This window comes from Plutella xylostella, chromosome 19 (genome assembly GCF_932276165.1).
Source record: "Plutella xylostella chromosome 19, ilPluXylo3.1, whole genome shotgun sequence".
Taxonomy (NCBI): domain Eukaryota; kingdom Metazoa; phylum Arthropoda; class Insecta; order Lepidoptera; family Plutellidae; genus Plutella; species Plutella xylostella.
Window position 1 is genome coordinate 4861462 of NC_063999.1, and position 27654 is coordinate 4889115.

Here is a 27654-nt window from a genome sequence, read left to right on the forward strand (position 1 = left end):
GACAGACAGACAGACAGACAGACACAGTTACTTTCACATTTATAATATTAGTTAGGAAGTTAGGATTTATAAATTACTAAATACGCGGAGACCAAATATGTCGTCACATGCATTTCAATTTAGAACTCTTTTTGGACAAAGTATTGTTAAATCGACAACTAACAACAAAACATTCAACATCTTGAATATTATATATCCGTGTTTCTAAGTAAAATTAGCTTGAATGCATTCACATAATATCAAAAGATTAAATCATTACTTATGTCTATCTATAGTTCATAAATGTACTTAGGAAATTCCACCATTTAACGTCTTATTAAGCTTGATGACGAGCTGTTTTCAATATAAAGTGTCTGCTGATGCCAAATTATAGAGAGAGGTAATTAAGATAGTTGAAAATCTATTGGTAATAATTATTTTGTACTCATTGTCTGAATTCAATGATTGCAGAAAAAATATAAAAATTAATTCACTGTATATTTTTTCTGTATTGTTATCAAAGTAAACAAAGAACGCACTGGCAAAGTTACTTGACAAAAACACTTGAGTAAGGACAATTTTCTCTTCGGTTCCTTAGCTGAAGATAATACTGGCAATTGGGAGTAAAAAGTAAAAAAAAAAACACAACTTAGGCCTTACGATAGACGCTTTAGGCTGGACAAAAAGAGAACTAAAGGCAGTGTCACTGTTGCCAAGTGCATATCATATGGTTTTTGTTACACTTTAGTCGGCGGCGTGGCGTGCACACGGTCTAAAACATGCACCATTGTTTGTTTACCGTTGTGATCGGCTTGATCAGTAGTCATTATGTTTTTTTCACTATCAACATTGTAGGGAAATCATGTAGTGTCTTGTGCAGCAAAATACTCGTTTCTTTCACATCTGTTGCTGATGAAGCTCTTGGCTTGGGAAATTGGAGCGTTTGCGTGTAAATGATTTTAATTAGGTATGTTATGTTGAGTTTTCTGCTAATTATGTAGTGTAGGTTTGATGTAGACATTTTTGGATAGGTAACAAACATGTTAGAAGATTAATAAATTCTTAGTAATTTTAAGAAGCATTTGTATCTGTTTTACTTTAATAAACAGAGCCTTATAATAAATATGGTCCTTAACACACCTATCAAAACAGAGGCAAGCTGCAGACAGCTACGCACAAAATGTACTTGCTGAAACTGTGATCAAGATGAGGTCCGTTTTAGCGGTAGATGCAACAGTTACATTGCGGACTGGACGAGGCGCAACATGCCAGTCCAACAGTGACCAGCCACATGGTATTACTATAATGTAATTACAGGAGGCATTTTCGTTCCTATATAATTGTAGACGGATTATCTAATAAAGAGTAATTTTTAACCTCTTAGGCAAAAGAGAGGTTATTGTTTAATGTACGTTTATCTGACTCCTTTATGAAACATTTTGGTTATAGGATAAAAAATAATACCTATAAAGGTGAAGTGTATGCTAACTTAGGGAGCAAACGAGGCAGTTATGAGAAAAACGCTTTTAAACGGAGGCGGAGTTATGATTTTTTTTCATTTAGCGGTGTTATGTAGCTGGGTTTTACACTTCACATAATATGATTCATGGGATATTAATTTGATGTAGAAAGACATAGGTAATAAGATGTAACAAATTTTACCATAAATTTACTCATAAATAAGTCATATTTATAAGGCAACGAATTTTAATGGTTTTAATATGACATGCACAGACATTATTTACACAAGACACATTCAAGTGCATTTCTTTATCACCGTCGCCGGCACCGCTACCGGTTTTCTAAAGATCACGAATTGTCCGAAATAACAACCACTTTAGTGAACACAAGTTTTTCTTACTCTCAACGTCAAAAAGTGACAGAAGAATTAGGAAACTAGAATGTCAAGTGTTTGTCGGAATGGTCGGAATCGGAACATTTATTTTTATAGATGCTTGTCTTTTCACACTTGGCTTCTGTTATGACTTGGTTTGTCAAGTGAGTACAACACCAATAACATTTTTATGCCTTCACCGAGAAAGCCGTTAAATTTGCGCCAAGTTGTATAAAAATATGTATAGGTACAATTAGAACTTTGTCAGTTTTGAGAGGGTGACTGAAGCAAGGAATAATGGGCTATAGCTTACGAAAAATTAACCACTCTGTGTCGTTGTATTAAACGTACCGCTATACTCTTACAGCACAGCTCTCGTTTGTTAATTTGTCAAGCTAGAGTAACCCTCCATCAGAAGGTATCAAATGTGTTTTAGCAAATGTAACCGTCATCCCAACCCGTCAACCGTCCGTCCGGTATCTGTAGCAACGAAACAGACTAAAATAAACTCCAGATCCTATTTCCGCCTACGTTCCTACACTTTGAGGCTGATAGATCGGTGATGCCGACCATAAAGCTGCATCCCCCGCAGACTCCCCCCCACACTTCACCCCCCGCCGCCCCATTCTTCATCCATCACGGGCAGATAATGGCGGAGATAGCCTAATGATGCGCCCGCGCCGCATTAGCATCCAATCAGCTGATAGCAGCTGAAGAACTAATGCTCCTGCGAGTAGATTATTCGATTACCTTTTTATCGATGCCGTAATCGATTTTTCTTGCGATGCGTTAATTAATTTCGTCTAGAAAGTTTTGTAAAGATCTAAAGTATTTAGGTATTTACAAAAACATTATTGTGAGAATTCATTTATTTAATCAGTTTAATTTATTAAATAGTTTATCACTTAATAGGAAGCTACTACATTTTGGATAGCAAGAAGCATTCATGCCAATTTAGTAGATTATAAATTATAATTGACACTACTAAAACGGCCGGGTGTTATATTTAAGTATAACTTTCACATTTCTAATACAACTTAGTTCCAAATATTATATGCTGCATCGTAACATAATAAAATAATTTAGTGGATACCAATAATATAATTGAAAGTAAAAGAAAGTGCTGACAAGAAAGTATATTAGAAACATAAATTCTTTAGCAGTCATCACTATCATTACCTCAATATAATCGTCAGTTAGGTAACAAACACATTGTCTTTTGTCTAGAACCTCTTTTGTACCCGCAGTTACGCCACCAAACAGTTACATTACAATTCTAAAAGGCTACTTTAAATAGCCGCCGACACTGAGACAGATGTTGGACCTTACAATACAAGGCGCGTGGAAATGTCACACTTGTTCCAATTAAGCTGCATACAGTACCCATAACTTTGCCGGCACCTACAGAACTACCTTGTAAAGACACCCGCGGAAGCTAAAATCTTAGATAGAGTTAAGAGGATGGAAGGTCTTGTTAAAGTGGTGACACGCTGTTAAATCTGGTAGCACCTCATTTATCGAGCTGCTGGAACATTCCATGAGAGTGGATGTGGCAAGAGAGTTGTGAATTTAACTCATTCTCATTTACTTCCTGTTTTGGTTGTCTTTCTCCTTTTTAACCGACTTCAAAAAAAGGAGGAGGTTCTCAATTCGTCGGGATCTTTTTTTTTTTTTTTAATATTTTTTTTTATGTATGTTCACCGATTACTCCGCCGTTTATGAACCGATTTTGAAAATTCTTTTTTTGTTGTATTGGGTTGAGCTTCCAGGTGGTCCCATTTTTTTTTCAGAATTTTATCTCACCCCCAAGGGTGGGTAAAGGGGTAAAAACAGGGTATGAATTTCAATTTTGGGCACATATTAACCGATTCTAATGAAATTAAGAACGTAAATATAGTTCTTATAACAAAAAAATATGATGGTGACCTTGAGCTGATCTGATGATGGAAACGGAAGGCAGTCAGGGGAACTCCTCAACGGTATATAGCAACTACTTCGTGTTTAGGCTTGAATGATTCGTATTGATTAGTAGGACATTTTGGTATCATTTGCACCTTACTTTTGATTGAAAATTATTACAAATAAACTAAAAACTATTAAATAAAATAATAATTAAAAAAATTAAAAAACCGACTTCAAAAAACCACTAAAATGTAAGAAATAATTTAAGGTTTACACAAATTCTACTCGTATGAGACAGTACAAATATACCTAAGCAGGAACTGTTCTTTTTTGAAGTTGGTGCCATATTTCTTCACATTACTTTGTCACCGCACCAACATCAAAAAAGAACAGTTCCTGCTTAGGTATATTTGTACTGTCTCATACGAGTAGAATTTGTGTAAACCTTAAATTATTTCTTACATTTTAGTGGTTTTTTGAAGTCGGTTTTTTGCAGATTTCATTCAATTTTATACTTAAATCTGTATTATCCTACAAACTCATTTTTATAAAGTCTTAAAAAATCATTATTACTTATAAAGTCAAAAAATTATGGATGGTTTTGGCCTTTGGATTATTGCCAATTGATGACTAATCGTTATCACATAAAGATACACATATATTTTTATATTTTTCACCATGCATTGGGGATATTTACTATGAAATATTGTTACTCCTTCTTCTTGAGCCTACCGTATATTACCATAACACCATCTGAAGTACCTACCCAATTATTTAAACATTCGTGTTATTCTCATCTCCCATATCCAATATTCCAGTGCAGAGATTCCATGTTTATGCCGACTGCCCACTCTCCTTTTGTAGTCTTTATCCAGAAAGTCCAGGAACAGAAGCCTGTTTTCTATTTAAATTATTACTTACGAGAAAGTTGGAATGACGGTTAAAAATATTTTATACCAAAAAAAAAGTTCGAGATGGTATTTGACTCAGGTACAGAATGTATACGGTATTTAATAGCACTAAACATCAGATCTGTTAGTTTATTCACTTCTATGGTTTCTTTATCTGTGTTTAGTTTTGTCGTAATCGTAAGACTGATTATGAAATCGAATCGAAAGCCGTGGTTATCGTGCCGCACCATCATGAGTCCTACCTCTATATTCATCAATTGAAACTCATTAGAAATGTTTGGAGATGATGGACTAGGTATACAAGTATAAGTATTATAAGTATATTATTATAGTTTTTGTTACCTGAACTCTAGATGCCTACTTCACTTGATTAAAACGCTTTGTATTTGTGTAATCCGTTAAACACTCAACTAATCAGTATTTATTTGATTGATGAATTGATTTTTAAATAAGTTGATTGTTAGAGTTCGTAGTTTAAGCTCAAAAATACCACTTCGAAAAATGCTACATCTACGTTCTACGAATTTTGGGAAATTATTACCTCCTTTCAGCTTACTATGTTTTTTAACATCCTGTTTATCTGTTTCATACGAAATATTAGTGATGGTGATGATGTTCAAATAATTCTAGGCGACAGAACAGTTCCAAAATTGGTTTAAATAGATCTTACAGATATAAATTGACCGTAATGGTCCAACTCAATACAAAAACAACTATTATTCGGTAGCAATTTGATCGTTTAGTTTCATTTATTATTCCCAAACAATAATAACGTTTATCTTTCAAAAGCAGATCTTTCAATCAAATTATTTATCAATTTACCTGGATGATTTACTGTAAATGTTAGGGATTATTTTCTATTCGTAATAGAGGTCTCTACGATAAGTTTTATTTGTATACGCTTGCTGTGAACAATCCGACGACCTTAGACAGCCGGTAGTGGCTGGATGAGGAAGGCTAGGACCTCTATCTATCATGGTGAGCTGATTTTCCGCATTTAGCCTCTAAGGTGGGCCATTATTCGTGAAATACCTACGGGGTGACTAGCTAAGTAGCTATTAAGCCACCCAAGCTCACGCCAGCTGAGGACCTCTATCCTCAACCAATTCAAACCACACTTATGTTGTAGCGCTCCTTTGGAGAGGCCTATGTCCTGCAACGATTATGGGCTGATGATGATGATGTGGCACGTGATATACCATTGGTCAGTTGGCATCACTGGCAGCGCCGTCTAATAAACCGGTACCCTCCGTAAAATCCTAGGTGGCGCTGGGCAGATTCCGCAGTCCCTCATTATATTTGCAACTCGCTACTTATTATTCAATGTTGTCTTTCATTTGATCTAATGTCTCGGATAATGACACAGTTGGTCGTGTTATTTATTTCCCGCGTAATAGGAGCGGGTAGGAAGCACGTGCGCATGCATGTCAGACTCAGCAATGTGCTGTCATTTATCTTGTGTTGTCACAATAAACTCTGTGATAAGGATATTAAATGGGATAGACTGCGAAATAGACAACTTTTAATGATCTTTTTTAGTTAAAGTCTTATCGTATATATTAGTGCTGCTTAAGAGAGGTCTATGTTTATTGAAGTAAAATATTTATACTATTAAAAGCAATAAGGAAGGGCTTTCCATTAATTTGCTTGAATACCTATGTAACTTCAAAACATCACCTCTACTCGAGGTCTGCTCCGACAGCGCACATCTGTCCGATGCATTTAGATAACATAACGCAACTTCTGATCCTTGATACAGTTTAAATAAAGGCACGATCAAGATATGACGCCGTTCGTACTGTACTAGTCCTTAAAGCTATCGCTACAAGGATCGGAGGGTGGGCGTTACTGTACCATAATGATGTCACGTCAATTGTCGACGCGTGCGTAATCTAAATGAAATTAGCTTCGGATTTTATTGCTCCAATGAGAAATCGAACTAATGCATACACGTCCCCGGTGATCGAAGCCAGTAATAGGTGTGTAGGTAATGGCGGAAGCTGCGGGGAAAAATAATAAACTGAACCATGGGTGGATGTATTCACTACATAAGTACATGTATACAGTATTAACGACTAATTATTAACGTATCAAAAGTGGAAAGAGACATATAGTCACAGAGTCACGGGCAGTGAAGAATAAACACTGTATGAATGTTACTACAAACGAAAATGTAGGAAATACAATTTGCAGTATTAGTACCATGACGTATGAGATACTAGATACAAGATAAGGATCAGCAATGAGAATTATCCCGATAAAACAGTACAGTACAGTCATTTCAATTTTGAGTGGTATAGTCGGACTGCTTCTTTCGTTGATTATTAAATTATAGGTTATTTATTTCTAGTAGATACCACCCACCTACATTGCGTTTTATAAGTAACCTCTTCTAATATTTAAACTGTATTTTTATAGGCATAAAAAGGTGTTTAATATAATGTTATTTGATTCTAAAGTGTTCTTATAATAGCAATGGCTTAACGACCATCATTAATGAATAGTAAATCACTGAAGAATGAAAACACTAAAAAGCCATACCGTTAAAGAGGTACTGGTACAAATTTTACAGGTAATATATTTTTATATTAACCTATAAATTAGGTAGGAAGATACTTAACAGTTTTAATGGGATGTGATTTGATAAAGCTGAAATTTGATGCTTAAAGCCCGTACGCCAAATCATATAGCCAAATAATACAAATCAAAGATAGACAATACTGGGGTGTAAACTACAGAATCGTATAAGTATATCATATAAAATCGCCTTCATATAAAATGCATTTGGCATTGTTTCCATATCTAACTAGTGTTGCCTAGCAGTATCAGATATCCACGCGTCTGAATCTCACAGTCATCTATCAAGTAATCTTGACTATCTTGACAATATGCAGCGTCTACTCACTTCACTAGGTATACCTCACAGCAAGGGGTCAGTGTTTGGCGGCAAGGGGGGTCACTCTACCACTTGACGAAGATTCGGAGGCTCTATCTCGTGGCAATAGACGACGTGGGGATTTCATGACTGCTTTCGTACATTCGTTGTTTGAAGGTGGAGTAACCCTCTAGACCTAAATGAGCTTAGCGGGGAACCGTGGCTACTCTTGAGCTTGGTGCAACTTGTTTGTTGAATTGGAAAGTTTATTAAAATCCTAATTTGTGACATTCGGTAGCTATTATACATCAATCGAAGTATATGTTATGTATTAAAAATTTAAATAACGTTCTTAATCTCAATAGGTATAGACAGTTATTAAGATCCATAAATAAAGTTAAATTTCCTGTAATAAGTCATTCAAAAAAATCACACAGTCGAAAAAATATTGTTAGAGTTTAGATCGACAATTATGTTGTATTTTCGATCGAGTAAGTTAGCAGTTAGAGTCGTGAATAGTCCTGCTGTCCAGCCTTGTAGGGTGTAGGTAGATACAAATGATCCACCAAAGACATTAGCTGGTTATGATTGTTTATACAGGTAATTTCACAGGCTAGGAGCGAGTAGGGTAATGATTTGTTGTAGGGTTCGCTTGTATAGACATCATTAAATTTGTTTGAATACATTTATTTTGTTTTATTATGTACTTACCTTAGGTAAAAGTGGTAAAACAAAAATAGAATTTAAGAAAAGGCTACAATAATCACCGTTAATTGTTTGGGAACTCTGTTTTACAACAAGTACAGTGTAGTATAGAACTCGTTATTCTATGGTTTTACTAATGTTTAATGTCTATAAAATTTATTTGTAAATGAAAGGATAGCTACTTGCTTAATTTAGTAGACATTTGCGACAGTTCCACGAACCCTTGTTACATTTTTGCGCTTCAAACAATGTTCTTGATCGATCTAGATAATTCTCGGATTTGTTTTGAATGCAACTTGAGCAAAGGTAATTCTATACTGACGAAAAACGAACAAACAAGATCTGTACGTCTAGTATAGGTTGTTGATAGTTGACACAACGTTTATAGTTTCAGTTTTCTTCCATACATTTACAAGCAGCGCCTCTAGCGGAAACTATCATAAACTAAAATTGGTAGTATGAGTTATTTCAAATCGTAGTTTTAAAAAACGAAATAAGTTTACGTGTAAATTATAGCTTTTTGGTAGTACGAGTTACATGTTTGACAGATCTTAGGTAGTCAGCTTCAATGAATTCGAAAACTTTCATAGTTGTTGCTCTCACTGAAAATTTGTAGGTGAGAAGCGTTTTTGTTGTTGGTTAGGATCTAGTTAGAATTTAATTTGTGACTATCAGCGATCATATTTTGCGTGGCGAATGGCTGCAGAGGCAGAGGAAACCCTATTAACCACTAGGAACTAACACAAACTTAAGAATGCGGAGTAATGATGGCAGGAATAGTGCTTGTTATTAGAGATAGTTTATATTGGTTCAGTGACTGGACCCAGTAGAGTACTATGTTGGTACTGATCCCGCTTGGACGCTATTTTCAACCAAGTCCAATGCGACTGTGTCGTGAAATCTGCCTTACTGCGTCCAGGCACTGAACCAATGTATATCACCATTAGGGTGCTTACATAGAGATACTGGTTACCTGTATCTACCTGTACCGGTAACCTGCTGTTTATCTTTCAGCGAGTGGGCTAGAGCATTTCACGGTTTTAAATTTCTCAGTGAGCGATACCTAATCAAGTTACCGGTACGGGTAGATACAGGGAACCCGATTCTTTACGTAAGCACCCTTAGAAATGAAAAATAAATGTTTAAAAATAATCATTTATTACTTATATAGTTATCCATTACATAAATGGCCTAAATCCCCACGAGAGGACGATAGCGTCGCGGCGTTGACTGCCTCGGACGAATCACGCGTCGACGGGTTGTCCTAGGACTCTGCCTTGGTCTCAGTGGGGCAACAAGTATTGGGCTTCTTCCGACGACAGGGCTTCTTCCGACGACAGGGCATCTTGGGCTTCGTCCAACGACGGAGCGTCTTGGGCTCCCCACATGTGCAGAATAGGTCGTAGGAGATTCTACACCATGTACGGACATTTATTTATGGCAGTTAACCTGCCGTGGGGTCCATCGGCAGGCTTGTTTAGGTCCCCATTCCTGTAAATAGTACGAATAGATTAGGTCTAGTAAAATATTATTTATTCCTACAATTTTACCTTAAGTTATCGTAAACATAATAAGTATATTGGTAGGTAGGTACTTACCTTTCCATAAAATCTACAATTAGGTACTTCGAATTGCGATGCACTTGTGAGGATCATTCTTAATTTTATAATTTTTATAAATAAAAGCTTGTAAACCAAATTTCAGTTTGTTTTTGTTAGAGTCATTGACATTGATTGACATATATATTTTGGTTAGAGTCATTGACATATAATATACGAAAATCAAGACGCCAAAATGACATGTGTGTTTGCCCTTTCTTTTTACAAGCGCTAGAAAGAGGTAAAGTATCTAGAGTGAAGTTCGCACAATCGAGTTTTAGCATAAACGATATCGCATGAACTATAATAAAAAAATGTAACTCATACTACCAATTAACTTGGAAACTAATAGTTTGGCGTGCTTACGATTTCTATCAACGTTGACATATATTGCAAGCCCGTACTAGACGCTCTGTCGTGCAATCGGCGCGTTTAATACAACGAGATAGAGTCGTGGCTTGAAACCTCTTTTTTAGTAACATAGAGGGACCCCGCAATTCCGGTTGATGCACTGTATGATTTTTATCTCGAACAATAAACTCGAGTTAGAAGAGACAAGAATTTATACGCTCGATCAATGCTTGATGTTGGGAGTGAGGAGATCCAGATTGCATCTTTTCGGCATCGACAAAGTATGTACGAGTATGTATATGTCGCAGCCGGATCGTTAAATCCGCCGTATTACCTACATTACGGCTAGCCACATTACAAGACAGGGCCGCTTTGTAATGCGGCGGATCAACGTTTATGATTGTATTCGACATCATATGTCATTCAATACGGCTGGCCGTTATACAACAATGCCGTTGGATGCAGATATTTGATGATGATTAAAACAGTGACTTCAAGCACTATTTTTACGTCTAATTTATATTCCGATCAATGCGGAACTGCGAAAACGTACAAAAACAAACTACTTACTTATTTTCTGTAAATTTTTATTAAACGGGCAGTTCTTCTTTTTAACCTGCATAATGAGTAAAAAATTATCCCAAATTCGAAAAAAAAAACTATAGCTTTTTGGTGAACTCTTATCATTTTTATGATAGCTTCATGTCTATTCTATCGAAAAAGGTGGTTGGCCGCGTAGTTTACCTATTTTTTCAATATTTTAAGAACATAATACGTGGATAAGGCCCAAAAAATTACACCTTCGTCACATTATCTTTTATTTTTTTTTAACGAGATAGTCTTCGTCGTTTGAAATGAAACTTTTTTGATACGCTAATAAACAAAATACCATTTTAGAAAACATATGAAGGAATGGATTTTTAGTAATAACAAAATATTTATTAAGTAGTTATTACCACTCTGTCACAATTTCAGCTAAAATGAAGCTTGTTTTTGTTATAAATATTTTTTCGCTGCTAATTACAGTAAAAAATTAACAGCATAGACGTTAACATCAATGACTAAATTTAATATGATTTTTCCAAAGTTGTACTATTTATAACATAACATATAAACGACCAAAAATAAGTTGACTACCAGGAGACACCAATCGTTACAAAGTGGTAAACGATGTGACAGAGTTGTTATTCTATTAAATATTAGGCAGGGTTTTGGAATAAAACAGTTTTATTTAATAAGAATAATTTAGTAACTTACATATAAATCATTATGGTTTCAATTTAGTCAAAGAATTAACTGGAGATATCTTTATAATTAGTATAACTAATTAAAATCACACTTGAGAACCTCTGGAGACTGAAATATCCGTATTTCAGGAACTTAAAGGACAAATTTGTTCCCACTACATAAATTAATGTTTATCTGCACAAATAATATTTTCGACAAACTTAAATTTAAGTAATATAACGAAAAATTACGTAATTTCTTAAAGTTTTAATCAGCCATATTTCGAAAGTACAGAAGTGGCTCTTAGAACTTGAAAAACTATTTTTTTTCCTTTTTTAATTAACTTAACTGGAAGGACTTTAATGTAATCATCAAACATCCGATAAATCAATCTCCACCATATTAAACAGTCTACCACATTCATCGTCTGTTCTTGAGAACAATAGCACGAAATCACCTTTTTCACTAACGAAACTTTTTATTACTGCAGCGCAAGTGTATTGGACGTTCCTTTCGCTTCGTACTTTAACCAAAACGTGTAGTTTCTCTTCAATTTTTCGTTGATGAATATCCTCAGGTTGGAGTGTTTGGTAAGAATGTGACAGATTTGTCGTGTGACAGAGGGGTAAAATGTATTGCAAAGTCGAATAGTATTTAAACAATAACATCAAATGTATTATTCACATGTTGATTGCAAAGTAATCGTTATTACCAATGAGTAAATAACAAAATAATAATTTAAATATATTTTATTTTAACAATTACCTACGTGACGAAGCTGTCGCCGAATAAACACACGCACCTCCTGTCACACTTTGCGGGTGGCCGATACGCGGTGTCTGGATCTCTAAGGGAAAATCTTACCAAGGGGGAAAAGGAGACCTTAAACTCTGATCGATGGCAATAAGGACGAGTGGCTCAAACAAATATTTTAAATGGCAACCTACGTGACAGAGTGTAACTACTAAAACATTGGGTAGTGAGAGACAATTTTTCAACAATTTTTTAAAATATTTCAGAAATATTTTAAAAATATATATTTTGTTTTACTAAATAAGTAATATCTTCTGGAGTTTAAATAAAATTTAATATTTTATCTCGTCATATATTTTTTTCCTAACATTATGAAATACACGCAGGATGAAGTGGCAGGAGACAGCCAAGATTCGTATGAAATACACCTCTGTCACGCGGATTTACCACTCTGTTACGTAATTTTAAATACAAAAATATAAATTATATTTTTGTAAACGTTCAAAGCCGTTGTGTTTTTAGTACAATGCACGTTGAAATATAAATAAATAAATAAATATTTGTAAAACTCATGATATTTTCCTCACAACTGGTGGAGACACAGTTATGTAGGTTAAAAAGAAGAACTGCCCAAACAACTTTTTTCTATTTGAGATCCGGGATAATTTATAGGTGTCGGTATTTTGTATGTGACCGTTGACCGTACGCTTAACGATGGTCATTGTCGACGATGTTTGTACACACTTAACACATTCTTTTGTCATGTTACCAGACCACACCGCATTTACAAGTGTAACAGAACAGTAATAAAAAACCCGTTTGAGAATAAATCTAGGTCCTGCCCAAAAATTTGTGAGATTGTGGAATAAAGTTAAAAAGTATAAGTAAGGTATGTTAGGTATGTATGAATTATTGTTATAAAATTCTTAAAGCCCATAAAATAAAATTATACAAAGCCGAACTTGATGCTAGAAACATTCTCTACCAGTTAACCTTTGATGATGTCAAGTAAATGATTGGAAATAATTGTGTAAATTACACCATGATAAAAATATTAAATAAAACAACTCCTCCTTAAATAAAATAACTCCATAATATTTTTTTATTGGTGATATCTTATTTTACGTGACTTCTGTATGCAAAATAAAATGTATGTTACCAGATAAAAATTGGTATTTTTTTATTGTCAAAATTTAAAATTTACGAGTATATTGAGCAGTAAGGTGTTTGTTGACGTGTATTTAGTTTAACGGCGTGCTCTGACAAAATCGACAAAATGTTAAACAACCATAAAATAATTTTACCAGCCTCCCTGAATGTGTATTTGTACATTTATTACAGCAAATTTATTTAATTTCCCTTTTATGTCTTAACATTTTATTGATTGGTAAGAAATACGGCGAATTAACGTGTCAATATACTTTTACGGCGTGTGCCCAAACCGTTTCTTCTTCAAGTAGTCCCTTCTTTAAATCGATAAATTTTGTAAATGACGTTGTTTTATCGGATGGCGATTGAGATCTTTAAAAAGTATCATATGTAGCGCCCGCGCAGCCGTTTAGTCGATAATTTCGCGGGAGCGTATTCCCATCATCGACAAAATAGCGAAACATAATTGGACGATACCTCGTTGGACTTCGCGAACTATCGACTCCGTGCGAAGCGGACGCCGCACGATCAAAAATAGGTTTTATTACCGTTCATTAAGTGTTGCTAGACCATTTTTGGTGTGGTACTAAGCGATGGGAACTTCTTCAGGTGCTGAACTCCACAAGCTATTGACAAGCGGCCTGGATCCACGTCACGATGGCACATTCACACGCTGCGTCACACTGTTAAATAAACATGCAAATAATAATCTTGGGAATTCACAATAGCCCCTATCCTATAGGTACTTACCTAATTATTGATATGACTGTGGATCTTGAACGAAACAATTACATGTATGGTAAAAGTAAGAGTAGCTACATACGGAAGCTGTTTCAATTTAATAAAACGTCTGCCCGGATAACAATCGCTGTCGCTGTAAAGACTCTACATGTTTTAAAACTGTTTCCAAAAGCAAGTTTGGAATGAAACTACAGCGCAAACGCAAAGACTTATTTTTTTACTTTGTTCATGTCTACAGTCGTTGAAATATAATAGGCCCGTTTGGACAACTACAGACATTTGCTATTAACTCTTGATTTACTTGATGAAAAACATAATAAAATAATAATTAAAAAAATTAAAAAACCGACTTCAAAAAACCACTAAAATGTAAGAAATAATTTAAGGTTTACACAAATTCTACTCGTATGAGACAGTACAAATATACCTAAGCAGGAACTGTTCTTTTTTGATGTTGGTGCGGTGACAAAGTAATCTGAAGAAATATGGCACCAACTTCAAAAAAGAACAGTTCCTGCTTAGGTATATTTGTACTGTCTCATACGAGTAGAATTTGTGTAAACCTTAAATTATTTCTTACATTTTAGTGGTTTTTTGAAGTCGGTTTTTTAATTTTTTTAATTATTATTTTATTTAATAGTTTTTAGTTTATTTGTAATAATTTTCAATCAAAAGTAAGGTGCAAATGATACCAAAAAGTCCTACTAATCAATACGAATCATTCAAGCCTAAACACGAAGTAGGTAGTTGCTATATACCGTTGAGGAGTTCCCCTGACTGCCTTCCGTTTCCATCATCAGATCAGCTCAAGGTCACCATCATATTTTTTTGTTATAAGAACTATATTTACGTTCTTAATTTCATTAGAATCGGTTAATATGTGCCCAAAATGGAAATTCATACCCTGTTTTTACCCCTTTACCCACCCTTGGGGGTGAGATAAAATTCTGAAAAAAAAATGGGACCACCTGAGAGCTCAACCCAATACAACAAAAAAAGAATTTTCAAAATCGGTTCATAAACAGCGGAGTAATCGGTGAACATACATAAAAAAAAATATAAAAAAAAAAAAAAAGATCCCGACGAATTGAGAACCTCCTCCTTTTTTTGAAGTCGGTTAAAAAGACACATAATCTGGCTTATTATTTAAAGGCCGAAAGAAAAAAGAAATTTTAAAGCACCAAAAGTAACATATTGTTAAGATTTTTCATGATTTAGTTTTGACATCATCTGTCATCCCATACATTTTGGAGCTGTCCAAACGGGTCTATTATATTTCGATGACTGTAACTGCATAAGTTTGACTACACAGACTAGCGTTATTTTCGTCTGTAATTTGATTGATTTTAATTACTTTTATCAACTATTGTCTAGTCGGTTCCGAATTGATTGATTGGTTTTAAATCATAACTACCGTTGTCATTTTCACTGATGATTTGTCACTCCTTCGTCTAAATTGATGGTACTTAGAAGATAGTTACTGTACCTACCTACATTAGCTTTTTGCTTACATTAACATTAATGATGCATACTTCCTGTTGCATTTTTTACACTTATTTATATGCATACTGTTTTATTAATGAAAAACGTATAGGTAATTCTATATTTAAAAGATGTCGTGTGCACGAAAACAGCCTCCTCGAGTGCTGTAACTGTTCCATATACTTACATAATACAATTCAACGCACCCTGTTCGGGATGGCCAATCCTGTTACCACGATAACCAACGCTAAGAAGATTGCAAACAATGAAAAAGACATGCCCATCCCATATTTATATACTTAATTTAAGAATGAGGTAAAAAAAAACCTGCAAATTTCCTGATGTTTTTTTTGTGTTTCTGGTGACAGATATTTTTTACGATGGCACGTACGGAATTGTCTCAATTTGTATCGAGATTTTAAAGAGTCGAAGATAAATTTAATGTCCCTATTAATTTTAAGTTTATGGGCGTTTTATTAAGGAAACCCGCCTGCAAATATTATGTCGTTAATTAATAGTAAGATAAGGTTCGGTAGATAGAAGCATTAACGCAACATAATCTTGAGGAACTGATATCTTATATTTTTCTAAATATACCTACACAGAATTAACTCATGCCTAGTATAAGTATGCGCAGAAGTAGGTATGGTATAAAAAAACATGTCTCCTTGCGTTTTTTGAAGTGTTATCATGGACTAAATAATTGAATAAAAACCGGCCAAGTGCGAGTCGGGCTCGCGCACAAAGGGTTCCGTAGCAGCAAAATTACAGTTAAATCAACCTATCTCAAAAACTATAAGAGATACTTTGATCAAACCAAAAATCGTTGAAAGAGTTAATTAGCATGCATCACCTCTATTTTTTTTAGAATTTTATACCTCGTAGTTATAAAAATAGAGGGGGGGGGACATACTTTTTACGACTTTGAGAGCTGATATCTCAAAAACCGTTCACTTTAAGAAAAATGTTTTTTAGAAAACTTTATATCATTTTAAAAGACCTTTCCATTGATACCCCACACGGGTATGTACATCGAAAAAAAAAATTTCATCCCTCAGTTACATGTATGGGGGGCCCCACCCCCAATTCTTTTTTTTACTATTTAGTGTCATATTTTTGTAGCGGTTCATACAACACATATTCCCATCAAATTTCATCACTGTAGTACTTATAGTTTCCGAGTAAATCGGCTGTGACAGACGGACAGACGGACAGACGGACAGACGGACAGACGGACATGACGAAACTATAAGGGTTCCGTTTTTGCCATTTTGGCTACGGAACCCTAAAAATGAAAATAATTGCAAAAAATATTTCCTATTTTTGTCAATAATCGATTATGAATCTACCTTCAAAACATTAAATTTAAGTACGTTCTTATTATACGACTAGTATTAATATTGAAAAGCTAGAATATCTCTTTATTAAAGACCAGCGCTAGATAAAGAAAACTGGCATTCATAACAGGCTCATAAGACAAGAAGTTATTAATCAAATCACACATCTTCATAACTTCATAAGCTAAAGCTAATGATCGGGCCTGTAAACAAGGCAATTAGGGCATACCACGACACTAGCCTAGGTTAGGAAGTAGTTAGCCGTTCTAAATGTAACTAGGTAATTTGCAACTCAAATGATGCATAGGGCCTCGAAGGCTCTGTACATTGACAAATTGTGTTCTCGCTACTTGATCTACCACCGACGTAGAGTGGGCCTGGATAATCTGTCTTGTTGTAGGATGTGTCATGTTTAAGCATGCATTTTCCGTGCACCAAAAGATATATGCGAGGCTTTTAAGGGATTATCTGTGGGAACTATGAAATCTAAGCGTATTCCCTATCTTAGCTTTGTCGGCGCCGTCGCGTTGGTACGTATGCTACAGATGCATACGTATGCAAGTATAGAATTTAAGCTTAGGTACAAATTACAGTGTAAACTCCATGTAACGTCACTCGGTTTTGCTTGTCTTCCATACAATGATACACTTTACTTAGCATTACACCCACTCTCAATAACGACAACAATTGAGTAACAAGTACCTTTTAAGTTGCTGATTTTAGTTAAAACTGCACAGCTGTGTATGTTTTTTTGTCGCTTTATTATCCTAGCTTGCAATAAACTCGACTGTGGGCATCCCGCGTACCGAACTTTCTAAGAAATTCGTTCTTTTGTTTACAAATTGGGATTGCTTGCACGTGTAGACTAATCTTGCTTGACCATGACTAATAAGTAGGGATCATGGATTGTTTTTTTTTCTTCTCTCCATTTAACGTCAATTCTCTATAACGCCATAAAACGCACAGTCCCTTCAGTGTCGTTATATGGAGTTTACACTGTACTTGAATTCACTTTGTAAGGTAGGTAACACTACAGTTACGAAATTTACCGATTCTAGAAATAACTCATGATACCTACATCATTTCAAAACTTTATAAAAGCTATGATTACCTTCGTTTGTCTATTTGTAGTAACTTATTTCAACCTATTTCTAGGTTTAGCTCGCAGCCCAGAGTTCTAGGAACCAAATCCCTTGTCACTAATGAGTAGAACTAAATACATAGACGGGGCAAACATTAGTCGCAAATAACCACGGGCTATTACACGTAGAACCGTCAGTGGCCCGGGGTCCGAGCAATTTGAGTTTCCGGAGACCTGCGGACTCTGTGCCGTTTGTTATTGAAATAAACCCCCGGCCATTTTGGAAATGTAAGTTCTTGGTGCGCGTTCAATTCTTTTGTATGAGGGATTATCTGCAGGGCTAGTACGGGGCACATTTAAGACGTGACAAGAGTTTTGCATCGCGCTCACTCACATCACGCAGCCCTAAGAGCGAGCGCGACGGAGAACTCTTGTCACTTCTTAATAGCGCCCTGTGCTACATGGCCTGAGTGAGATAAATATGTCGCAAAATATATTTTGTTTGCTTTTTTATCGATTTATGTCGATGTCTATGGACAGTCTTCATCAGTACTGTTGGAAATTTGGGGGTAAATAATTATTGAACTGTAAAGTTCCTTTCCTTTAGCAATGCAGCAGGATCGCACTCATAAATTGTAGCACTCTTTAAAAAAGTTCCTTAACTCAAAAGTGAAGTAAAAAGCGACTCCGGCTCCGGCATGAGTCATCTCACCCACTAGAGGTACATCTGACCGCGGAGGTGTTATCTCGGTAGCATGACTGTGTCGGCCGGCGCGGCCGGCCCGGCGCTTCCGGGGCGGGCCCGGAGTAGGACCTCCATCCTGTGAGCACACCGCTTTATGGATAGCTATTGCTATAGTCGATATTTTAGACAATGTCAATTAAATAGATTTATATCAAAATACATAATTGAATAATGTTAATATAAATAAGTGGATCTAAACTTTAATGTTAATATGAGCGAGATTGTTTTCATACAAAAGAGTTCAACGAACGCCAAGAACTTAAATTTTCACAAAACTACCTATAATACAATACAATATTAGGTAGGTACCTACCTACTAAATAAAATATATTTTGTGGCATAATAATATAGGTATGTGTCTACTCGCCTAGCTTCCACAATGGCCCACTATCATTCACAGGTGCATTAGTTTCTATACCTGCTTTCCCTTAGGGCTTAAGTATCAATATTTGCTATATGTAATTAGGTGCACCACATTCGATCCCACGCCACGATACCAGCTAGCTCTAGTCTAGACTTGTGAGCAAATTAAAATACATGAGAGGACAAAATGTGCAAGTTAATAATGTATTAATGGCATAATGAGCTATCAAATATATTATTTTATTCATTCGAATCAATCACTGCCGGATTGATTTCGATTAGAAAATAAATATTTGCACAGACTGAATAAGGCACATACAATAAATGGGATCTTGGATAGGTGGAGCAGGTCATCGCCTCCTTTTGTCAATACTAGGTACCCACTGAAGCATAGGATTATAATTAACACATACAGTAGGTAAGAAGGTACTAGTTTTGAAAAAGGCGATCAAAAAGCAATTGAGATTGCAAATACACGAAGACGCAAAAACTATTTCGTGTTTTGAGTACCAATAAAGTTTTATATCTCAGTAGATAACAAAAGCAGCCAAAGCAATAATTCATTACGTGCAGACTGGTTGTGGTTTCGTGTTTTGTTGGAAGTTTATCAAGTCACTTACAGAAATCTAAATCTATTTGGTATTGTTTTTTGCGTCTCAAAGATACATCTTACTTTTATTTGTCGTTTGATATCAGCCGCGAAATTAAACTATGCATTGGTATTTTCAAAATATAAGTACTAATAGTATCTAAATAGTATCAAGTAGATTATTACACAAACTATTGATAACGCATATTGTTTGAGATTTTGAGATTGGTAGGTAATCTACCTTCTACTTAACTTATGCTATTATAACCGAACCACATCTGCTTACTTGAGAAACTATTTGGAAAACTAAATACAGTTTAAATACTTACATAAATATATTGTTCCTACGAAGTTTAGGATTGTGGCGACAGATTTCATGCCTCATTATTTGCATGAGAAGACAAGTTTACTTTGACACAAGCAATACCTATTGTGTTAGCCATTGCACAGACTAGTATGAAAATAATTATTATCTAATACTTATTGATTATACAGTAAGGGGTCATTCTAAGACATCCAGACATTTAAACAATACATTATACACTCACGGGCAACTATGACATAGTTCCACTTGCAAATTGCTGACACCAAACGGCCCCAATTTTTTAATTTGAACAAAATATTTACGTTTTTAGTTGGTAATATTCTGATGGACCGTTAATTGTACTAAAATATTGCAGAATATGTCGTTAAATTAGTTTTTTCCGTTTAGTATTAACTTGGTGCTTTTCTCACTGGAACTTTTTCATTGTCCGTGGGAACTTGATCAAAATTCGATAATCGCAAGGTCTGTTATTATGAACTTTATGTAAAGGTCTAAAAATGTTAATATCTCTACCACGCTGGACGTTTAGAGGTTGGTACTTAAAATGCCACTTACGTACTGTGAAACTGTCGGTTTAAGTACAGTACGTAAGTGCCATGTTCCTAGATTGAAGTCATTTTAAATCGGTTAAAGTAATCAGAAAATATTGTAACTTTTACGTGTCTTTACACCACTATTTCTTCGATAGCGTAATATAACTATATCATATTATTATAGAATAATATGCATAATATGCTAGTTGAGAATTTGAGAGCCATAAAGACGTAGGTATTTCTTAAGCTTTTTCATACAAAATGACTCGATCCACGTGGGTCTTGCTACACTGGTCCCTCCCTTTGCTAAGGTCTGTGGTGTCGAGCCGTGTGGCCGCCCACCGACCCGGCTGGCCGAGTGTGCTCACAAATGTCACTAAACTGGGGAAACTGTCGACAGTCCGATAATATTTAAAACTTAAGTTTTAGAGCGCGACTATTGACATGGGACAGTTACGCAAACACTACTAAGATTTGAGTAAAACACGGAATCACTGAGTCAACTCCTAGACGCGTGCCGTGTGTCAACATTTGGTGAACATGACTGATGATAAAGCAAAGTTTAAATTAAACAAGCTTAAGTTTCCAAAGAAACTTCAGAGTATGACTAAAGTAAAATGTATCATGAAAGTATCGTTTACATAACTATTTCGGCAGTGGAAATACTTATTTACATACTACCACTACCTAAAAACCTCACAACGTAGATAACTAAAAAAGGATATGCAAGATAGTGAGATACTAATTTAAAATCAGCGGAAGTAAATTCTATAAAATATCTTCGGAATTTCGTCATCCCACTTATTATGACACTAAACGGAGCGTTAAATCACTAACCATTACGGGAGAAGAATCTTTAAAGATGTTGCGATATCGATTTCTCTACACGGCACATGTAAAAGAGAACAGAGGAAATCATGAGAACCGAGTGAAATTGAATTATCAAAGACAATGAATTTTTACAGAGCGCCAACAGAAGCTTTCACTAAGAGGCGTATTTTATCGCGATCGAGTAAGGTTTTCTTCTAGGAGGCAATTTTATTCAGATGTCATAAAAGTAAGCTAATGTGCTATGTTCAAACAATCGGATTAGCTTATTAGTTACGCTATGCAAAACTATTTGTGTTATCTGCAATACACTTTCATATCAAGAAACTTATTTAAAACATACCGCTCAATAAATTAAACTCACTGCGCTTTGATGATTTATCATTAATTTGATCATATTCATTTCATATTCAATAAGGTCGGAGGTCAAAGTGAACTTGGCTCTTTTGATTTAGGAAATAGATCGGCTCGATTATTGGCCGGTTAGAAATATACACTTCCGTCTTCTGCCAAAATTTGTATCAGAGTTATTTAGATCACAAACAAATCTGGCATAAGTCCCTGACCAAAGTTCATACCCTCTCCATCATCTTCTATCCTCACCCCTGTCCTGCGCAACAGTGATTATACAACCGTCTCTTTCCTTCCAGCGTGTGAGAGCGATGTGCGCGGCGGGTGCGAGCGGGTGGGGAGGGGCCGCGGGCTGACATGGCCTCGCTCCTTCTGCTGCTGCTCTCGGCAGTGGCGGCGCAGCGGCTCGGGGACGTCACCAGGCGGGACGCGGGAGACACCTTCACTTTGACCAGTGAGTTGTTTGTTGAAGGGTGATAGAGAAGACGCAGTACAAGCGCAAATACCCTGATTACACCTACCAGCTAGCAATGTAACAAGTGCTCAACCGAGGATACTGTCTCGCCACTCTACTCGGTAGATAACCAGGATATACAGGGTGTTGAAAAAAGGGTATACTAAGCCGAAACCTACATGTGCAGCATGGTATATCTAAGCCTGAAACTGAAATCAGAATTTGCAAATTCGCGAAAAAAAAAACATTTTCCATAGAAACTTTGTTGGTCACGTGACTTTTTACTATGGAAAATTAATTATTTTTTTCGCGAATTTCCAAATTCAGATTTTGAGTTTCGGGCTTAGATATAGGTACCATGCTGCACATGTAGGTTTCGGCTTAGTATACCAATTCTGCAACACCCTGTATGAGAGAGATATTTACTTCCTTGACAAATGCAAGAAGAAGAAGAAGAAGGTGAGGGTTTGTCACCGTAGTGAAAGGATTGGTCTATCAGACTAGCGCGAGTCAGTAGATGTACCTACTTATGTAGTGTTATTACTTATTCAGCAGGAAAATGGCATGCTAATTAAATTATCTCAAAAAATTACGCAGCCTCGTACCTACTGATCACAATTCCGATTTATGTTTCTTTAAGAATCTAAAACATTAATTGTAAACCAAACTGTAACCCAGTGAATAAACTGTATCAAAGGGCCGAACAAACAGTAATTCAGCCTGCATTCTGCCGCAACGATGCAAGATCTCTTCCACACAATTAAATCATGTTAAAATTAGATGCATTAGCCGGCAGATAAGGATCTTTAGATGGCAATCGCTGGATAACGGCTGTCAATATTGGCAACAAATGATAGATGCACTGCCCACGAGGATGGATTATGATCCATCTGCTACATAATACTGGCCACACTCGCGCCACTTAACCAGTCAGTCGTGAAGCCAGATATTGATAGAACATAACGTAAGGTCTACTTGCATTAAAACCATTATTTGTTGCACAAATATATAAATAAGTGTACAAAGGGTGGACTTAATGCTAAAAACATTTTCTACCATATGAAAAAATTGCTTGATTACCTGTTATTGCGCAGGAACATGTAGTGCAAAAGTGAACTAATTAAGCTTTTGCAGAGCAGTAGGAAAAATGGTAGACTAGTGAAAAAAAAAACGAACTTAAGAATCTTCTAGTACCGAACAGTGATGAAAACACCTAAGTTCAATAAACTGCAAAGTTTTTGCTAATATTGACCGTGGTCTACAGAACGTCTTTGAGATTTCATGTTGACCTGGAACCATACAAAGCACGTTTTAATCGTCGTGTCCACACTCAATTTAACAAAAACAATAGATATCAACTATCCGTTGTTTAATACCGGTTTCATTGTTTTTATAAAGCAGATGTGTTTGAAATTTTTAAGCTAACACTATAGAGGTAGTGTTGACACTCCGTCCAGTCGGTCTATTGAACAATCACGAAACATAGTTTTTTGAGTACTTGAGTGCCTATTATTGTTTGTTGCTTTGTTTATGACATTGATGTCCTCTCTTTTGTATGGAAGAGCACGAACAAGGAAGATTTTGTTCAAAACAAAAAACAAGCCTAATTCGGTCTGTGTAACTTTATCCATGTTTACCGGCGCTGTTTCAGCACAAATTAAATGATACTGGGGGCCGCCCGCCGCGTCGGCCGTCAACCACTGGTACCCTTAAATTGTTACACCTACCGAGTAGAATGGCGAGACAGTATCCTCAGTCAATCCTCGACCAATGAAGTGCTCGGCCGAGGATGACAGATCAGCTCTGGTTGCTAGCTTTTTGCGTGTAAACTCCCTGATGCCTTTTCTTATTTCAAGTAAGTACCTAATCTGCTCCTCAGGTGGGAGTTGCGAGGCGGCAGAATGCGCAGAGCACGGAGCGGGACGCGCGGGGGTCACGGGGGCCGCGGGGGCCGCAGGGGCAGAGTGCGCCTGCGCATGCCCGCAGCGCGCGCCGCTCTTCAGGGAAGACCGGGAGCTGTGTGTCGACGATCTACCTGGTGAGCTTTTTGTAACCTTAATTATTGAGATAGGTTTTAAATTTGAACTGCATGTTTTGAGTTCAGCATGGTCAAGGTCGATAGACACCTTGCCCTCCCGGGAGTGGGCGTTTGTAGATTAATAGTGATTATAACGATAATAACAAGAATAGTCACGAGCCATTCACAAACATAAGAGCTACACTATTATTTAAAAAAAACATAAAAATATGTATCTTAAAACCAACACATCTTGCAGCAGCATTCGCGGACATTCATCTTGACTTTGAACATCTTGTTTTTACAGAGAAGCAAATAAAGACAGGCAAAATCGTAATGGCTCGGAACCAATCGAAAGAAATACTAGACATCAGTTTTTTTATGCCAGTTTTACGATTTCATCTCTAAGCTTCTCTAAGTGAGCTCGTAAATCAAAAGTTACACTTAATCTATAATAATCGACAAGAGACCGTGGTAAATTAAATTGGAAAATAGGCGTCAATACAGAACCACCTCTGGCTTTGAGAATATGTAAGCTTTAAAATATTAGTAGCAGCGCGATAGTAATTAAAATCAAATCAAAACTTTTAGATACAAGTTATGCTTATATAGTGATTTAGCTAGTGATATGCCTTTGTCGGAAATAGTAGAACGTATTTTCATTACAGGAATAGTATGTATATATTTTAAACAAAATTGACTACAATAGTAGAATTATGTAGGTATTTAGGGTACTATACTTATGCTTAAATTTTCAACTCGATATCTTCACGGGTTCCCGAGATAAAAGGTAGACGACAGACAAACGGACAACAAAGTGATCCTATAAAGGTTCAGTTCTTACCTTTTAGTCTTACTCAACTAACTTCTACTTCTGGTTAGCGTGTCATACCATGTTTAAGTAATTTGGTATACATTCCGACAATCATTTATAATGAATGTTTCTACAAACATGATATCCATAACTAGATCCACCTCTCGTGCTGCGCTCACACATTTCGTTAATTTGATTTACAACTGCCCATTACACATCAACGCCCAAGTATCACTCAGGAATTAAACTAGCCGAGAAGAAATCTCGAGCGAAAGTCGATCCACATAATATTTCCCTCGACATTAAATTGTTCGTCTCAATTAGTTGCCCAATCGTTTGGTGGTCGATTTCATTATCGAGAATACTTTTTTTATGTGATCGAATTTAGGAAGTTATTTTATCTCGGATCTTGTAATGGGTATTTTCGGTTTGAACACCGGGCATCGTCAACACCTGAATTTGTTTTCCATAATTGATTTTGAGATAAACGATGCAGAAATGCTACAGGTCTTAATAAAAATGTACAGCCATCACAGTGATTAGATCTTTATTACTCTTGTGATACTGTCTTATTATTCAATGACGTAACTATCCACATTCTTACAATGAAGAGATTTGTTAACACTAACAATAATACCAATAACCATTCACGAAGAAATACCATAGAAGGACCCTCAAAATATACGGTAACTATATTTGAGTAGAAGGCCGTGCACAACGGTGTCATTAGAGTGAACCAACTGCAGAGAATAAACACCTCCGCAAGGAATAGGATACAAGAGGAGTAAACATATACCTACTTGATTTTTTGCGAATTACAAATTAGTAAGTACAAAGTTAATCAAAACACGTCTAATTTCTAAAGTTCCAAGCCACCATATATACCTATTTAGGTGTATCAGCTTAGTAGAACGAGAGTCTGTGGCTCCCTACCGCGCTCTGTTCAGCGATGATACATGTTCTCTCTACCTACCGTCTACGGGCAGCCAGTATTTACAACGTGTTCCCAGCTCCTAACATCTACACACAGAACCAAAACATACGTGTAAACCTTCAAATTGTCTTGTTCGAATCAACACACTCCTCTCTCTATGTAAATTTAAAACAAATCGCAACAGCTCTGACAACCGTACAGCAGTTTAATTCAACGGACTCGGACTCTGCTTATGTCTTTTTATCATCATAACTAATTTGTGGCCGTCCTCAGCGTATTCGATTTTGTCAAATGATCGCCAGAATCGAAGTGTGAAACAATAATCGTTACGAAACTTTTCTCGAAAAATGAGACGATCTCGGATGTTTGCGAAAATAACACCAAATATCTATATCTGGAAAAATATGAACACCGTTCAATAAAGTAGCCGTTTTTTGACATGATCGGTTTTTATAACGACATCGCACCGTTTTAGGTACTACACCCAAGAGCCTTACGCATGGGGCAGGAAAAAGTTGCATCGACATTTTTTTTAATTTATTACCCGGAAAGGTTTTTAAAGTGTCCGCTTTATCCTTTATTATTGCTTTTACAATCTTGAATTGTTGATCTAAGCTGAACTTATGGATGCTTAAGAGCTTTAATGTGTTAACAAATTGTTTTTGATTATTTCCAGAATGTTCTTTGGCTACTTTCGGCACAGGAGTCGGTGTGCAGAGGATTCCCTTCGTCTTTCTACCACTGAAGGGCCAGATCATCCATCCGTCTAGAGAAATAACCTTTCAAGGTGAACTATTATTCTCACATGACTTACTTATTTAATATCGTTGTAATGACTTTAAATTAGAGCAAAAACAACATCACCTGTGCACTCAGTCGAATCATAAACGGAATCCAATTATTGAGAATCCCCTTTTCAAATTTAAATGTGCAACCGAGAATTTAAGTTTCGATCTACATTAAACAACAGAGAAATTCTCTGAGTTTACATAAGCTTATTAAAAATGTAACTTTATATCTTGTTTGTGTCCCACAAAATAAGTTCAATGATAGCGGTGAAATCAAACGTATGCTGACACTTTTATAAAAGTATACAGTTAGTTACTTAATTATTATACAGGGTGTTGCAAAATTGGTATACTAAGCCGAAACCTACATGTGCAGCATGGTATATCTAAGCCCGAAACTGAAATCAGAATTTGGAAAATCGCGAAAAAAAAAATTAATTTTCCATAGTAAAAAGTCACGTGACCAACAAAGTTTCTATGGAAAATCATTTTTTTTTTTCGCGAATTTTCAAATTCTGATTTCAGTTTCAGGCTTAGATATACCATGCTACACATGTAGGTTTCGGCTTAGTATACCCTTTTTGCAACACCCTGTATACAATTGCAAGCTTATACAGCTATACAGCATTGTATATGCCTTATTTATCGACTATTACTTGCAACTAATCAAGTTAAAATACGTAGGGCAATTATTATACTCCAATTAGTTATAAGCAATTGTACAACAGATCGGTCCCTATTAGCATACCTATAGCTATAATAATAAAATAATACCTAATTTCTACGATAAAATTCGTGATAAATATGCATTCTGTAGCGTGCAAGTTATTTTAGTCAATGTCCGCCATGGTAGTACCTAAGCTCTCTCTAAAGCAATTATACATATTAAATTTTCATTTATAAGTAAAAAAATATGGGAATTTTTGTGAGAAGGTAATAATTAATTTTGTTTCATTGAATTTCATACAGGAAACTTGTAATTGGCTGT

The 27654-nt window shown here is 35.9% G+C and overlaps 1 protein-coding gene across 1 annotated transcript in view; it reads left to right on the forward strand.

Annotated features, from left to right (window-relative positions):
- Positions 1 to 27654, forward strand: part of LOC105388445 — a 71095-nt gene that overhangs the window by 36556 nt on the left and 6885 nt on the right. Inside the window, exons 3-5 of the mRNA XM_048627648.1 lie at positions 21959 to 22120; positions 24000 to 24151; positions 26555 to 26665. Of these exons, the coding sequence (XP_048483605.1) occupies positions 22017 to 22120; positions 24000 to 24151; positions 26555 to 26665 (367 nt within the window). The 5' untranslated portion in view covers positions 21959 to 22016. The remainder of the gene's footprint in view (positions 1 to 21958; positions 22121 to 23999; positions 24152 to 26554; positions 26666 to 27654) is intronic.